The sequence below is a fragment of the Heptranchias perlo genome, chromosome 36 (genome assembly GCF_035084215.1).
Source record: "Heptranchias perlo isolate sHepPer1 chromosome 36, sHepPer1.hap1, whole genome shotgun sequence".
In the NCBI taxonomy this organism is placed as follows: Eukaryota; Metazoa; Chordata; class Chondrichthyes; order Hexanchiformes; family Hexanchidae; genus Heptranchias; species Heptranchias perlo.
This window is the reverse complement of record NC_090360.1, coordinates 17,347,856-17,363,417: the sequence shown is the minus strand read 5'-3', so window position 1 is coordinate 17,363,417 and position 15,562 is coordinate 17,347,856. Positions and strand designations below refer to the sequence as shown.

The 15,562-nt window shown below is 41.5% G+C and overlaps 1 protein-coding gene across 1 annotated transcript in view; it reads left to right on the top strand.

Moving 5' to 3' along the window:
• LOC137303925 (A disintegrin and metalloproteinase with thrombospondin motifs 3) overlaps nucleotides 1–15,562 on the top strand; it is a 153,866-nt gene that overhangs the window by 118,795 nt on the left and 19,509 nt on the right. Inside the window, exons 7-13 of the mRNA XM_067972336.1 lie at nucleotides 2,552–2,695; nucleotides 4,680–4,812; nucleotides 5,741–5,854; nucleotides 7,652–7,800; nucleotides 9,978–10,153; nucleotides 12,593–12,726; nucleotides 13,178–13,301. Coding sequence (XP_067828437.1) covers nucleotides 2,552–2,695; nucleotides 4,680–4,812; nucleotides 5,741–5,854; nucleotides 7,652–7,800; nucleotides 9,978–10,153; nucleotides 12,593–12,726; nucleotides 13,178–13,301 — 974 coding nt within the window. The remainder of the gene's footprint in view (nucleotides 1–2,551; nucleotides 2,696–4,679; nucleotides 4,813–5,740; nucleotides 5,855–7,651; nucleotides 7,801–9,977; nucleotides 10,154–12,592; nucleotides 12,727–13,177; nucleotides 13,302–15,562) is intronic.

The window sequence follows — 15,562 nt, the reverse complement described above, 5'->3', positions numbered from 1 at the left end:
TCATCACATCCTATGGATGTCTCAAAGTGCTTCATAGCCAGAGGATTACTTTTGAAATGCACTCACTGTCGTTCTATAGGCATACGTAGCAGTCAATTTTGGCACAGCAAGATCCCACAAGCAGTAAATAAATAAATGACCAGATTTTTGATGGTGTTGGTTAATATTGATCAGGTCACCAGGAAAATAATCTGCTCTTCTTTGAATAGCGTCATGGGATCTTTTATATCCATCCGAACAGGCAGACGTAGCCTCAATCTAAAAGATGGCCGCAACAATGGCATTGAAATGTCTGCCTAGATTATATGCTCTCGTCCATGGTGCAATTTGAATGCCACAATGTTCTGACTCAGAGGCAAGCATGCTATTAACTGACCCAAGGTGATACTTGTCAGTTTGCAAAAAAGGAGACATAGATTTGACATTAAAGGTTCAAAATTAGAAGAGGCATCATTGCCACAGATGCAAAATTAAAGGAACATTATAATGCACGTATTGATGTCAGCATATTCAAAACACAATATTTTTCATTTCTAAAAATGCACTTTACACATTCCCCATAAATAGATTCACATATTAGGAATGGCCAATTGGGACCTCTGAAAGAGTACCCCAGCATCACTGAACACCTTTGGGCCAGGGAGAGAGAAAATGGGGGCAGAAGAAAAAATAGCTGGAAGCTCGTCCACTGATCACTATTTGCATACAATGGAACCTGTTTAAAATTTAACTGAAAGTCTGCAAGTCACCGACATTAGGTTGGAATTCTGAAATATCACAAGGTAGATTTTCTAATTCTGCTGTCTGGGATCCCCAGTCTTACTGGACTGGCCTCATATGGGCTAGTCCACATGGCTAAATGATTAGTGAAGAAACAACATGCAATGCATCTCACTCTATGGGACTCTTAACACAAAATGAACTTACAACTGAATTTACCTGCCTTTTGTATGTGGTATGGAAAGTTGACTTATGCTAGCGACTCCCAAATGCAGTCGGGACGTCGGGTTGAGGGAAGGATGAGCAGCAAATCCTCTCCAGCGAGAGGGAAAATCAGAGACATCACCGCAGCTCCAAGTGGCCAGTTGCAGAACAACATTAATAGATGCCTAGGAGCAGATCACCTGCACCTCTTGGTTGGAGAATGGTGTGTAACATGAGGTGGGGGTTTAGCATCTAATCAGCCTAGATTTTCCAATCAACATTATTTTAAACCCAGCATTAATCTGTTTAAAATGAATAGGTTAATGTTGTGTTAAAAAAAATCCCAAAAGGAAAATCTAGGCTATAGAGGGCACTGGAAATATTGTAATACTAAGAGAGATGTAGTTACTTTCTGAACATCAACATGGGCACAGCTTATTTGACATGAATTTGCAATTTGGGCACAGATAGCAACTGAGTGATTTTGACAACTGAGTCTGTAAGATGAGTTGTCAGGATAATTTGAAATTTTGGTACAGTGGGTTAATTTATGGTCCTTTCGACTCTGGGACCTAGGTTTGAATCCAGCCCATACTCATGAGGTGAAAGTCTTCACTATTCTGCCAGTAAGTATCCTTCGTCACATGAGGATAATTGTAAACAATTTTACAACACCAAGTTATAGTCCAGCAATTTTATTTTAAATTTAAATTTTATTTTAAATAAAATTGCTGGACTATAACTTGGTGTTGTAAAATTGTTTACAATTGTCAACCCCAGTCCATCACCGGCATCTCCACACATGAGGATAGGCAGTTTTGATCCATTTTCTAATAGGTGTGGGCCCACGACACAAAACTGAACATAATTTGAAGCCAATTTGGTACTAGATTGACAATCCCACTCATAGAGCACATAAGGGCAGTTGGTGTCGAAAATGAGGAAAAAAACATACTTGGACAGCAGGGGGTGCTGTTCTGAGATTGAATCCGTGTATAGGGAGCTCCAATCTGTATACATCAGAGCTCTAACTGACCTAGGAGCTCATGAAGCCGACACCAGATGCAAAAATAGATATCTATGATGAACCAAGCTATTCATTTAACTGGATGATCTGATACTTACAGTTTGGTGTACTTATAGATCTTCAATTAAATTTTGAGGCCATGGGAAAGCATGATTTAGAGTAGGGGATGATGTGCTGCGTCTGAATTTCAACACAGTGAGGATGCAGGGAGGGGGGTGCAGAAGAGGGTGTGGAATGGCACTCGGGCATGCAGTCAGGAAAACAGTATTGATTAAATATGGAGACTAGAAAGGATGTGATGGAGGGGGAGACGTAGAGAAGGATTGTCTATCAAATGTCACATTTTTTTTGTTATCTGTGCGGGGGCATGAGAAAGGTGCTACAAGTGCCTAGTCAGATTTATGTGGCTTATGTTAGTTAAAGGTTTTGAAAATTGTGTTTTTTGCCTCCAAAATTAGTTGAATGCGTTATGCTATGAATATCATTATGTAATAAAACTTATGTTCATACTGAAATATCTCACTGTTGCATTGTATAATTTTAGTATGTCTCTCATGAATAAATAGATTTCCAAAATGACTAACATGTGCTTGTTAACAGTTTAGGAATGGAGCACGACGGGCAAGGTAATCGCTGTGCTGATGAGACGAGTATGGGCAGCATAATGGCACCTTTGGTACAGGCCGCGTTCCATCGTTATCACTGGTCACGCTGCAGCAAACAGGAGCTCAGTCGATACATACAGTATGTCGTTGTATTTCAGTATCGTAACCTATGAAATTCTGTATTCAGGTTCCACGTTTTAGTCAGAAATACCTATATATCGGTGATGGTAATTAAAATATTAAAGAGTTGCTGGATCACTATTACATGTACTATATAAAATACAACATGTTGGTTACAGTTGTCTTATACTATAGGTACACAGACTTGAGTGGTGCAGGGCAAGGTATGACCAGAGTTATACCGCTGGCTCCTGTGCCACTCATTGTCTAGGGATAAGAGAGTTGATATGCATGCCCAGCGCTCCATTCATTGGCTTCTGAATGTTGGTTAAATTTTTAATGTTGGGGAGCCAACAGACACACCTTGTGTTGACATTCCGCTAATATTAAACACGTGAAAAATTAAACTTCACAAAATAATACCCAGGCAATTCAGTGGACTTTTTAAACTTGCCTTTACACTGGTCTGCAGTTAATGCTATGAAGCCCCAACAATGTGAGACTGCCACTTACCTAATTGAACTTTGTTGACTTTTCACCCAGATTGCAGTGTATAAATTTGCATTGATGCAAAAGCTGAAACCACTTTGCACCGAAGCAGACAGTGTAGTGTAACTCGTTGCTCCAGTGTTTAGTTGCTCTTTTCATCATAAATCTAGAGGAGGTAATTTTCCAATCATGTGGTGCCTAGCCTGCCAGCAGTGCATGCTAGAAAACAATTGCATGCTGCGTTCCATTTTACATCCATTCATAGCAGCACACTCTCGATTCCCAATACGTGAAGCCAACTAATGAGATTTCCTACTGGCAGTGCGCACTCGGAAAATCACAAGAGTGGATAATTAGATCCCTTATATTTAGATAACATATAAGCAGCACACTTGAAGTTTTTACTTATACACCACATTGTACTGTATATGGGGCAAAGTCAGCAAGACTGCACTCTCAAATAGAGCCTTGCTAGACCTGAACCAGTGTCAAACATTTGGGGCTTTGTCCCTATGTCTGACTTGCACTCTCATCTAGCGAGGCTCTGCTGCAGAAGTGTAGCATTGCTAAATTTGCCCTTGTATACCTTGTATATTATGCTGGAGGGTCCCAGTTAACCTATGCAACTCCCAGCTTCTGATACTGAACATAAAGCTCCCAACTGCCAGGGATGAGAAACTATAATCCCAGTTTCTCAGGTCTCTTATAACTGTTTCCACTTAGGTAGAGAGGGATATGAGGATATTTAGTGGGATTTTTTTTTAACCATGAAGGGTTTTAATAGGGTGAATAGGGAAAGTCTGTTTCTTTTGGTTGCTGAATTACTGATGAGGGTTATCAGTTTAAGAATTTAATTAGAGTGTAGAAGGAGGCTGGGGTAATTTCTTTATGCAGAGGGTATTTCTTTGCCACAGAGAGTGGTTGAGGCAGAGACCATTGCCTCTTTAAGGGAAAAGTGGATAAGTATTTAAAACGGGAATATACAGGGCAGTGGGATTAGTTTTGGATTGTTCTAGCAAAGAGGCAGCACTGGCACGATAGGCTGAATGGCCTCCTGTTTTGCTGTATATTGTTCTATGGTTAATGACAGTGCTCTAAACCGGGCAGTGGAGCTGTGCATCCAGGAGGCTGGCACACAGCACACACAAGTCATGATCCTCCTAGGTAGATCAGGAACCCTGTGAAGTGTAACATTAGTATAAATGGAGTGACCAGGGATTTTCTCTCCCTCTTGTGAAGCAGTGCCTGTCTGCATTCAGCACCTCCAACAGTTTTGCAGCTGAGATTGAAAAGTCTCATATGGAACATCGGGGTCAGTGAGTGATGGGTAGGGGTTGAGTCTGCACCCTATCACTCTATATATTAGAGTAGCAACATGCTGCATCCCTGTTCCACAACAAATAGGTGCTTCTCTTTGACGTGAAAAAAAATTAATTATTTGAAACAAAATAAAATCTGATGTGACTTAAAACTTTGTACACCTAATTTCTCTCTCAATTCATGATTTCGGTCAGTTCCTATGATTGCCTGCTGGATGACCCATTTGAACACAAGTGGCCAAAGTTGCCAGAGCTTCCAGGAATCAACTACTCCATGGATGAGCAGTGCCGTTTTGATTTTGGAGTGGGTTACAAAATGTGTACAGCTGTAAGCATTCTTTCATTTCATGGTCTTATTACATATTCCTTTGCATTTTTGCTTATAATTACATTTGAAACTTCATACAAAAACAATAAACAGATTTTTGGCAATCTCTTTCCTTGAGGAAGTTGCTGCCAAGTTCAGATTTTGTTCCTTACATAGTTAATGCTGTTATGCAAGTCCAAGTCTTGGTTCGGCCTCATCTAGAATTTTGGTCCCCACACAGGTTGGGTGATATAGAGGCCCTGGAAAGGTTCGGAGGAGGACCACTAGACTGATGCCTAGCTTAAAAGCCTTTAGTTATCACAACAACGTTAGAAAATTGGGTCTTTTTTACTCTAGAAAAACATAGACTTCAGGGAGATTTGATTGAGATTTAAAATAATGGAGGGACTTGACTGTGATCATCTGGATAGATTATTTGAATTAGATAGGTTAGAGAGAACCAGGAGACGTGTATAAGTTATGTAAGCAAAGAAGGATGTCAGAAGGTTTCTCTTCGCAGAGGGTCAAGTTGCTGGTTTGTGCAGAGGGTGCGGATTCACTGCAAGTGTTTAAAAGGGAGCTCAATGAGTTCCTGGCTGATATCACTGTGTACACAGGGTAGATGGGATGTTGGTTGACGTGCCTCATGATCACTGTGGTCTTCTGGAACTCGTTTTGATCGCCTTTGAGGCTCAGAAATATTTCCAAGATTTATTTCCCCCACCACCACCGAATTAGCCTAGGGATTTTGTGAATGTAATGTCCCAGGATATTACATGTCTGCTGGTGGGTGGGAGCATTGGGGGTTATGATTGTTTGAAACAGGCTCGATGGACCAGCTGGTCTTTTCCTGTCCATCGTTTTCGTATGTACAATTAATACCATCCAGGACAGCTGCCTATCATAGGATCTCACAGTCAGTCTAAAACTATGTTTGTCCCTATTGCAGTTCCGAACCTTTGATCCCTGCAAGCAGTTATGGTGCAGCCATCCTGATAACCCCTACTTCTGCAAAACAAAAAAGGGCCCGCCATTAGATGGGACAGAGTGTGCACCGGGAAAGGTAAAAGGCCAATCTACATATTAAAAAGACATGGTGAGGGTTGAAGAATGCTGCAAGCACCATCTGATGTGTAATTGTGTCCCTGTGTTGACCAATCTAACTTTGTCGAACTTCCAGTGTTTGTAGTACAAAAGAAGCCACTTTGGGTGATAAACAGCAGGTCAAATCCATTTTAAAAACAGAAAATGGTGGAAATAAGCAGCAGTTCTGCCAGCATCTGAAATCAGAAATTATCATGGATCAGTATAATAAAGAAACTTGCTTGTCCTTCTCTTGCTTCTGACAAAGGGGCTTACCTGGAAAATAATCCCAGTGGGCAAGGACAGATTAGGATAGGAAATGGGGCAGAACCTGGAAACCCTTGGTCTCTGCCTCCAAGATAATTGTGAGTGACTTTCATCTGGGGTTGGGGGGTGAGCGGTGGTTTTGTCCACCCCTTGGAAGTCTGATCTCACAAAAGGAGATGGGATGGTGTCATCCACCAGAATTCCCGCTGCTCCTGTCTCCTCTGTCCCAAACATACTGGATGCCAACAAGTTACTGGCATTTGGTACTGTGAGCAGCGTAAGTGGGACCCACAGGAATGGCCGGAACACGCAAGAGAAAATTCTGCCTATTGATGTCAGCCCTCTTATAAAGGGGGCCAATTTCTGCCTTAAACAGATGCTGTACTGGCTTCCCCTGACAGTGGGTGGCCTGCACCTCATTTTGTTCTCCACATCCCCCTGTCCAAGATGTGCTGATATTGCAAACCCCCCCCCCACCCCCAATGTTATGCTAATTGCCTGACCTAAGAAACTCTAGTGGGATCAGGCTTCCAGTTCACTGGCAGGGCGCGTTTCCCACTCTACCATAGTTACGCCAGCCGAGCGGGATCATGGACATTCGACCCCAGGGTCTCTACCTGAAACTTAATGACTCTTTTCAGACAATAGCTTATTCTTTTAGTTGTCAAATTTTCGGCATTTGCAGTTTTTTCTTTTCATCGTTATCATTTGGTTAGTCTAAGTTTTTAAGAGTATTTATTTAAAAACCCACATCTGATTCTCTCTCCATGTCAATTTGTTGGTGTGATTAGTTGCTTATTGTATAAGGATTACCATTACTGCATTGTTTTACTTGCCTTGCAGTTGAGACTTTGTATAGATTTGTGGGTCATAGTAAAGTTGACAGTGGACAGATTGAGTCCATTGGAAATTCATCTTAATAGAAGGACTAATGTATGACCATGCTCTTTATGACTCATCTTCACAATGATGCATATCAAAAAAAAATTCTGCAATCTCATCAGACTTTGTTGGTACATTAACTCTCAGTAAATGCTGTTGTAGAGCAACTAGTAAAAAATCCTAATAATATAACAGTTTCTACACTGTGTAATTTGATTTTAAAAAACTTTTCAAGTACTCTTTCAAAATTTATAATAAATGAGGAATGATGAGATCAAAGATTTTCATTTTCTGAATCCCCAAAGTTTTTAATGTATTATTATGGAAGAACGGTCATTTTGTGTAGATCTAGTAATTTTACTAATTTTCATTTCTGTTGTAGAGCTCCGTATGTCACGAGTCTAGGACATGGAGGACAGCTCGTCCAAATCGTGGCCTGAACAATTTTCCACTTATTAAAATTAATGGATGGAAAATTGTTGAGGCGGCAAATTGGGAGCGGTGTCCTCTACTCCCAAATTTCCAATATGCACTCTTGCCACATGAAGCTCTGCAGCAGGAACGTAAACCTGCAAGGTTACCCCTATCAGCAAGTCCTGAAGATGGTTTAACCACCTCTACTTTCCAGTGGTGTTTCAAGGGTCACTGTATTTGGAAGACTTCTGATCAGTCATACAGTCAGGATGGAAGCTGGAGTTCCTGGACAAAGTTTGGATCGTGCTCAAGAACCTGTGGTGGTGGAGTGCGTTTCCGTAGCAGACAGTGCAGTAATCCCTCGTAAGTTCGTATTAGTTGGCATATGATTGCACGTTCAGAACACAGCTGTTCCACAGGTACTAGTTTAACACAGGTAACTAGTGTTGGCAGTCCCAAGTTATACTGCTGACTCCACATGTTGTCTGGTCAGGGAAAACTGAGCTCTTTGTATTCGTGCTTGCTGGTAACATACTAATATTAACAAAGAGCCAACAGGTCATACTGCAATCGGTGCAACGCTGGAGTAACACAATTTCACACTAGTTGGCTAAGTTCCATTCTTACTTCACAACTGAGTTGCACTGCAGTTTGTGTTGCTGTTTCACAGTGACCCAAAGGTCCGAGCTTTCCACTTCTGTACTCACCAGCCTGTGATTTGCTCCCTTTTGTTTTAATGAACAGGAAAATCGCAGGCTGGTGAACACTGAAGCGGAATCACCAACTAAAATGGCTGGTACATCCAGTCTGCTTTTTAAAAAAAAAAAGGCATCAAGTGGTATTACATCAACTGTGATGCATGATTTTGTTTGATTAAGTAATAGACATGACCATACATTCACATTCAGCCCATATTAAGAAACTTTTCCTTTTGCAATGGAAGACACAATATTAAAAAAGAAAGACTTGCAATTACAATGTCTTGGCACATCTTTTAGAACCGTCTCAAATCGCTTCATATGCAATGATTTAGTTTAAAATGTAATGACTGCAGTAGCCATTTTGCACACAGCACGATCCAACATACAACAATAAGATGACTAATCTGTTTTTGGTGAAGCTGATTAAGGAAGGAATATTGATTGGGAGAACCCCCGGCTCTTCTTTAAATAATGGATCTTAACATCTATCTGTACCACAGGACAGTAAGACATAGCCTTGGTTTATTGCCTCAACCAAAGGACAGTGCAGCACTTCAGAACTGTGCTAACATGTCAGGCTAGATTGTGTGCCCAAATCCTGAAGTAGGGCTTGAACTCAAAAAAAAAAAGAGTGCTACCAACTGAGGCAATTTGATTAGAAGTGAATGCTGGCAAATAATAGCACTGTGCCCTAATAATAGGTAGATTTTCTCAGAAAATTAAATAAAGAAAGAAATACTTGCATTTATATAGCGCCTTTCACTATCTCAGGACATCCCAAAGCACTTTACAGCCAAGAAGTACTTTTGCAGTCTAGTGTTGTAATGTAGGAAGCGCGGCAGCCAATTTGCGCAGAGCAAGCTCCCACAAACAGCAACTTGAGAATGACTAGATGATCTGTTTTTGGTGGTGTTAATTGAAGGGCAAATATTGGCCAAGGCACCAGGTTGAACTCCCCTGTTCTTCTTCGAATATAACCATGGGATCTTTTACGTCCACCTGAGAGGGCAGACAGGGCCTTGGTTTAATGTCTCATCCGAAAGACGGCACCTCCAACAGTGCTGCACTCCCTCAGTACTGCACTGGAGTGCCAGCCTAAATTATTTTCAGGTTTCTGGAGTGGGACTTGAACCCACAACCTTCTGAATCAGAGACAAGAGTGCTACCAACTGAGCCACGGCTGACACTGTACAAATAAATAACATAAGGACATTTTAAAACTATAATTGCATATATTACAATATAAAGGATTACATCAACAGTACAATTTTAGATGTCTAGCATAAGCTAAAATTCTGTTTTAATTTACCAAAGTATATTTTATTTTATATTCTTTCCCAGCATAGATAAAGAAATATTGTTCCTCATTTTTATCATTTAATTGACAGAGGAAGAAAATAAAATGCAACCAAACCCAGAATGACCAGTCATTTGTTCTCTTCTCCCCTGCTCTCCCCCAGCCCCCACCTCCCCAGCACAACCAGCTTCCTTGCCAGTAATCCCTTCCTGTACACTGCCAGTGAAGCATGTGTAGGCTCACTAACACGTTTAATGCACTTGTATAAAACGTCTGGGTGTAAATACATGCATCTTGCAGCTCTCCTCCATAGCTGCCCGTTGCTACACCAAATGATCTGGTGGCCAGGAGCACAGCACTCACTTGTTACTCAGATTTGGGATGTCACTATATTCTCGGATCCTGAATCAGCAGTACAGTACACAAGACCAGGAAACCTTTCTAAATTATCGAGACAGCAAGCATTCATCTCTCTGTAAACAGAGTCCATGATGAGATAAGAATGTGTATCCTGTCACTGATTGCCTTTAACCTCTCTGCAGCCCTGCCTATGGTGGTCGAGACTGTCCTGGTCCTAATTCCGAGTACAAAGTTTGCAATTCTGAAGATTGTTCTGGTCATTATGAAGATTTTCGGGCTCAGCAGTGTCAACAAAAAAACTCCTATTATCTTTACCAGAATACTAAGCATGTCTGGCTCCCTTATGAGCACCAAGATGGTGAGTTTGCCCTTGAGACTGTATTTAAATGTTCTGTTTTCACATTTGGCAAGAAAAAACAGAGAAATGTTAGTATATATGACACTGCAGATATTGGCCCAGATTTTGCTGTAGCAAGGGATTTAATAGTATCTGCCGTTAATTAGACTTGCCCTTGCATGTATAGGTTTTAAAATTTTTTGTGTGGCAAGTTGCTGAAAGTGTGAGCTGATAATGTCGCAACAAGGGAAGCAGGGCATCTGGGACCTGTGTGAACAGGGCAAGCAACTGTGTATCTCCTTAACCAATCAGACTGAAGGATTGAGAAATAAACAGCAGAAGGACTGAGAAGGAAGTGTAAATTAGAGTGGGTGAATTCAATGTCAAATCAGGTACAGAAAGAGAAATAAAGAGAGGGAAAGAAAGATTGGATTAAGAGAGAAAGAGATGGAAAGGCAAAGTTTAAAAAAAATTAAATTTGACATTTTTAAAATCTCCAACAACAATTAATACCTGAAGGAATGAGACTCCACACTTATAATAGGTAATTTTCAGTGCCAGAGAGGTTGATTGGCAGTAATTAACAATTATCACGCTGTTAAAAGGGTACTTGCACTTGAAATGACAAGACTTAACTTTCTGTGGCGAGTTTAGTTCATATTTACCACGCAAATACAGCAACTTCACGCCATTCAGTGCATTTCAGTGGTGAGGCAGACAGCGAGATGCCGTTTTCTTGAAGCTAACGGTGGAGCGGCGCAACTCGGACAGCAACTTTTGGAAATTGTCATTTAAGTGCACATCTGAAGTTGCTGTACCATTTACGCATAAATAACAGTGAGTGCCGTTAGCCTCATTGTTATTTTGACAGCAAAATCTGGCCCATTGTATGCTGCATAATTACTAGTTCAATGAATATTCGGTGCTTTATATATGTAAGGGGAGATTTTCGACTTTGTGCTGCTGGTGGGCAGCTTCACCAGCCAGAAGCATATTCAGAAGTGCTTTGGATACGATTTTCCTACAGTAATTTAAATTTCCCAAATGGGCATCCAGCAGCCAAAGTTGAAAAATTGCTCTAGTAATATACAGTAAGTAACTTGGGAACAACTGCAAAAGATATTTCTATGAATCACAAGCTGTAGTATTAATGGCTTTAAGGGTTCTAAGGCCATTCTGTGAGTAATGTGATCTCAATAACGCTGCTCTGTTCACTAAGCCAAATTGTTTCCGCCTACAATTGCCAGCAATTTGGGTAAGTTATGCATTATATCTCCCCTATCTGCCCTCCCCTGTTGCACCATGTGTCATTCCCCAGTCATGAGATTAAGCAGCCAGCCCATTGTTGGGGCTCTCCTATTGACACTGCATAACCATAAGAGATAGGAGCAGGAGTAGTCCATTCGGCCCCTCGAGCCTGCTCCGCCATTCAATGAGATCATGGCTGATCTGATTTTTACCTCAACTCCACTTTCTTGCCTTTTCCCCATATCCCTTGACTCCCTTGCTGATCAAAAATTTGTCTAACTCAGCCTTGAATGTATTCAATGACTCAGCCTCCACAGCTTTTTGGGGAAAAGAATTCCAAAGATTCACGACCCTCTGGGAGAAGAAATTTCTCCTCATTTCAGTCTTAAACTGGCGACCCCTTATTCTGAGACTATGTCCCCTAGTTTTAGATTCCCCCATGAGGGGTAACATCCTCTCAGCATCTACCCTATCGAGTCCCCTCAGAATCTTGTATGTTTCATTCTTCTAAACTCCAGTGAGTATAGACCCAACCTGTTCAATCTTTCCTCATAAGACAACCCTTCCATACCCGGAATCAACCTAGTGAACCTTCTCTGAACTTCCTCCAATGCAAGTATGTCCTTCCTTAAATAAGGGCACCAGAATTGTATGCAGTACTCCAGGTGTGGTCTCACCAGCACCCTGTACAGTTGTAGCTGCAAGCAGGTGCATCTATGAGCTGTGTTTTTACTGACCAACAATTTTCTTTTCCCCTTTTGGCCTCAAGTAGGCACTTCATCTCCAGTTAATCCTCGGTGATCCTGGCAAAGCTCAGGAGTTTGTCATGTGGAAAAATATGTTGGACTGAACCATTGACATACATCTCTGTGATGGAGTTTGTTCTTGCATTAATGCGCTGCTGCCTCTGGGCCCCTGCGCGCTGCTGCCTCTGGGCCCCTGCGCGCTGCTGCCTCTGGGCCCCTGCACGCTGCTGCCTCTGGGCCCCACCATTGCCAACATATCTTCAATTTATTTTCTTTAAAAATTAAACAAAAGGGAGGTATACTGTTTAAAATGAAAGATAACTGGGAGTGAATTGAGGCTAAAAGCAAAACTTGGAGGTTCAGATGTTTCTAATCCCCTTATGCTTTGTTTTCCGGGCTTCTAATATCGCTCATTAGTCTGTATAAACTTTTATTTTGTTTTTCTTTTCCAATCAACAAATGATAGAGGCTCAAAAATGTGAACTAATTTGTCAGTCCAAGGAAACGGGAGATGTGGTGTTCATGAATCAGGTTGTACACGACGGTACACGCTGCAGTTACAATGATCCCTTCAGTGTGTGTGCTCGAGGAGAATGTGTGGTAGGTGCACATCACTGGTACTGTCTCTGATCTCTGCGCTCCTCTAATTCTGGCCTCTGGTGCATCCCCGATTTCCATCGCCCCTCCATTGGCAGCCGTGCCTTCAGCTACCTAGGCCCTAAGCTCTTCCATTCCCTCCCTAAACCTCTTTGCCTCTCTCTCTCCTCCTTTTAAGACGCTCCTTAAAACCTACTTCTTTGACCAAGCTTTTGGTCACCCGTCCTAATATCTCTATGTGGCTCGGTATCAAATTTGAAGCACCTTGAGACGTTTTACCATGTTAAACGCGCTATATAAATGCAAGTTGTTGTCTTTTACTTATGAAGACAAAGATTGTTCCTTGTGACTTTTTTTATTGTGATTAGTAAAACCCTTTGTTGTACAGTTTTTAATTCTGACTGTTGTCAAGGGATGGAAATAATGACTGTATTAAATTATTTTCCCTTTGAAGCTTGTGGGCTGTGACAAGGATGTTGGTTCTTTTAAACAAGAAGATAAATGTGGTGTCTGTGGTGGTGACAATGCACATTGTCGAACAGTTAAAGGAACCTTTTCCAAGACTCCCAAACGATCAGGTGAGTTAAAGCCACATCTGTCAAGTCTTGCTCAGCATTCTGGTTTAATGTAACATATTTTAATACACATCACACTCAAATAAACATATCTCCACTTATTTAAATGGGTTTACTATCTGGATCACCAATTACCACAAATCTCAAAACTAATGTTTCCTCATTGTTTACAGCACTGCTTAAACGTATTGAATTCATGTATATCGGGAAATTGAGAGCAGCATGTCCACTGTTTCCAGATTTTATACGTCAAGGCTTCTAGCTGATGGATAATTATCCCCGGCAGCAGCAAAATCTCAGAAAATCAGTCCTAGAGTCTTGGCTTAGACTGACCCCTTTCTATAACTTTATGTTCATCTATGAAAATACTCACCCTGAACTATGGTTGAAATATTACTCATGGGTTAAAGGGCATGAATTGCGCACTGTTTTCTATTATGTGGCTTCAGAAACAGCTGTATTTTAGATTCAGCCGGAGCTGACTAATAATGCTGCTGCAGCACACCCAAGTAGTTAGCTGAGATCATCGACTAAAAGTGGTCTCTGGACTGTAGTGTAAAGCCAGATTCAGTATACTTGTACAACATGTTCCACAACTTCAATTTAGTTGCCTTGACCCCAAACAAGATATCATAACACAACATCTCTAATTCACATTACAACAAGAATTTGAAATTATAGAGTGCATTTCACGTAGTTGCCATCCCAAGATGCTTCATGGTGGAGCAATTAATGTTGAGCAGTAGTAGAAGAATTAGGGGAAGTGAGCAGAGGCATGATCAAAGAGAGAGGCTTTGAGGAGGCTTTTGAAGGTGAGGAGAGAAGTAGAAGGTGGAGGGATTTAGGGGGAGAGTTCCACAGTGCAGGGCTGAGACAGCAGCATGCTGTGCCACCAGTGGGAGAGGGAAAGGTTTACAGGAGGCCAGTATTGGAATAGTGGGACCAAAGGAGCCGGAGTAGGGCATTCAGCCCCTCGAGCCTGTTCCATCATTCTATTAGATAGTGGCTGATCTGTCCCTCAGTTCCATTTACCCACCATTATTTCATATCCCTTGATACCATTACCTGACAAAAATCTATCGATCTCAGGCTTGAAAATTTCAATTGACCCAGCGTCCATAGCCTTTGGAGGGGAGGGGGAGGTTCCAGATTTTCGCTACCCTTTGTGTGAAGAAGTGCTTCCTGATTTCACTCCTAAATGGCCGAGCTCTAATTTTAAGATTATGTCCTCTTGTTCTAGATTCTTCCACCAGAGGAAATAGTTTCTCTGTATCCAGCCTATGGAATCCCTTTATCATTTTAAAGACCTCGATTAGATCATCCCTAAACCTTCTAAATTCAAGGGAATACAAGCCATGTTAATGCAACCTGCCCTCATAATTTAACCTTTTAAACCCTGGTATAATTTTTGTGAATCTGCGCTGTACACCTTCCAAGGCCAGAGTATTTTTCCTGAGGTATGTTGCCCAAAACTGAATGCAGTGCTCCATCTGGGGTCCGAGCAAGGGTCTGTACAACTGAGGCATAACTTCCTCACTTTTTTGTATTTCAATCCTCGAGAAAAAGGCCAACATTCCATTAGCCTTTTTCATTACTTTTTATACTTATGCACCAGCTTATGGTGATTTGTGTACATGGACACCTAAGTCCCTTTGCTCCTCCACAGCTCCTAGTCTCTCACATAAGAACATAAGAAATAGGAGCAGGAGTAGGCCAATCGGCCCCTCGAGTCTGCTCCGCCATTCAATAAGATCATGGCTGATCTGATCCTAACCTCAAATCTAAATTCATGTCCAATTTCCTGCCCGCTCCCCGTAACCCCTAATTCCCTTTACTTCTAGGAAACTGTCTATTTCTGTTTTAAATTTATTTAATGATGTAGCTTCCTGGGGCAGCAAATTCCACAGACCTACTACCCTCTGAGTGAAGAAGTTTCTCCTCATCTCAGTTTTGAAAGAGCAGCCCCTTATTCGAAGATTATGCCCCCTAGTTCTAGTTTCACCCATCCTTGGGAACTCCTTAACCGCATCCACCCGATCAAGCCCCTTCACAATCTTATATGTTTCAATAAGATCGCCTCTCATTCTTCTGAACTCCAATGAGTAGAGTCCCAATCTACTCAACCTCTCCTCATATGTCCACCCCCTCATCCCCGGGATTAACCGAGTGAACCTTCTTTGTACTGCCTCGAGAGCAAGTATGTCTTTTCCATTAAGAAAATATTCCGATTTGTCTTTCTTGGATCCAAAGTGGATGATCTCACA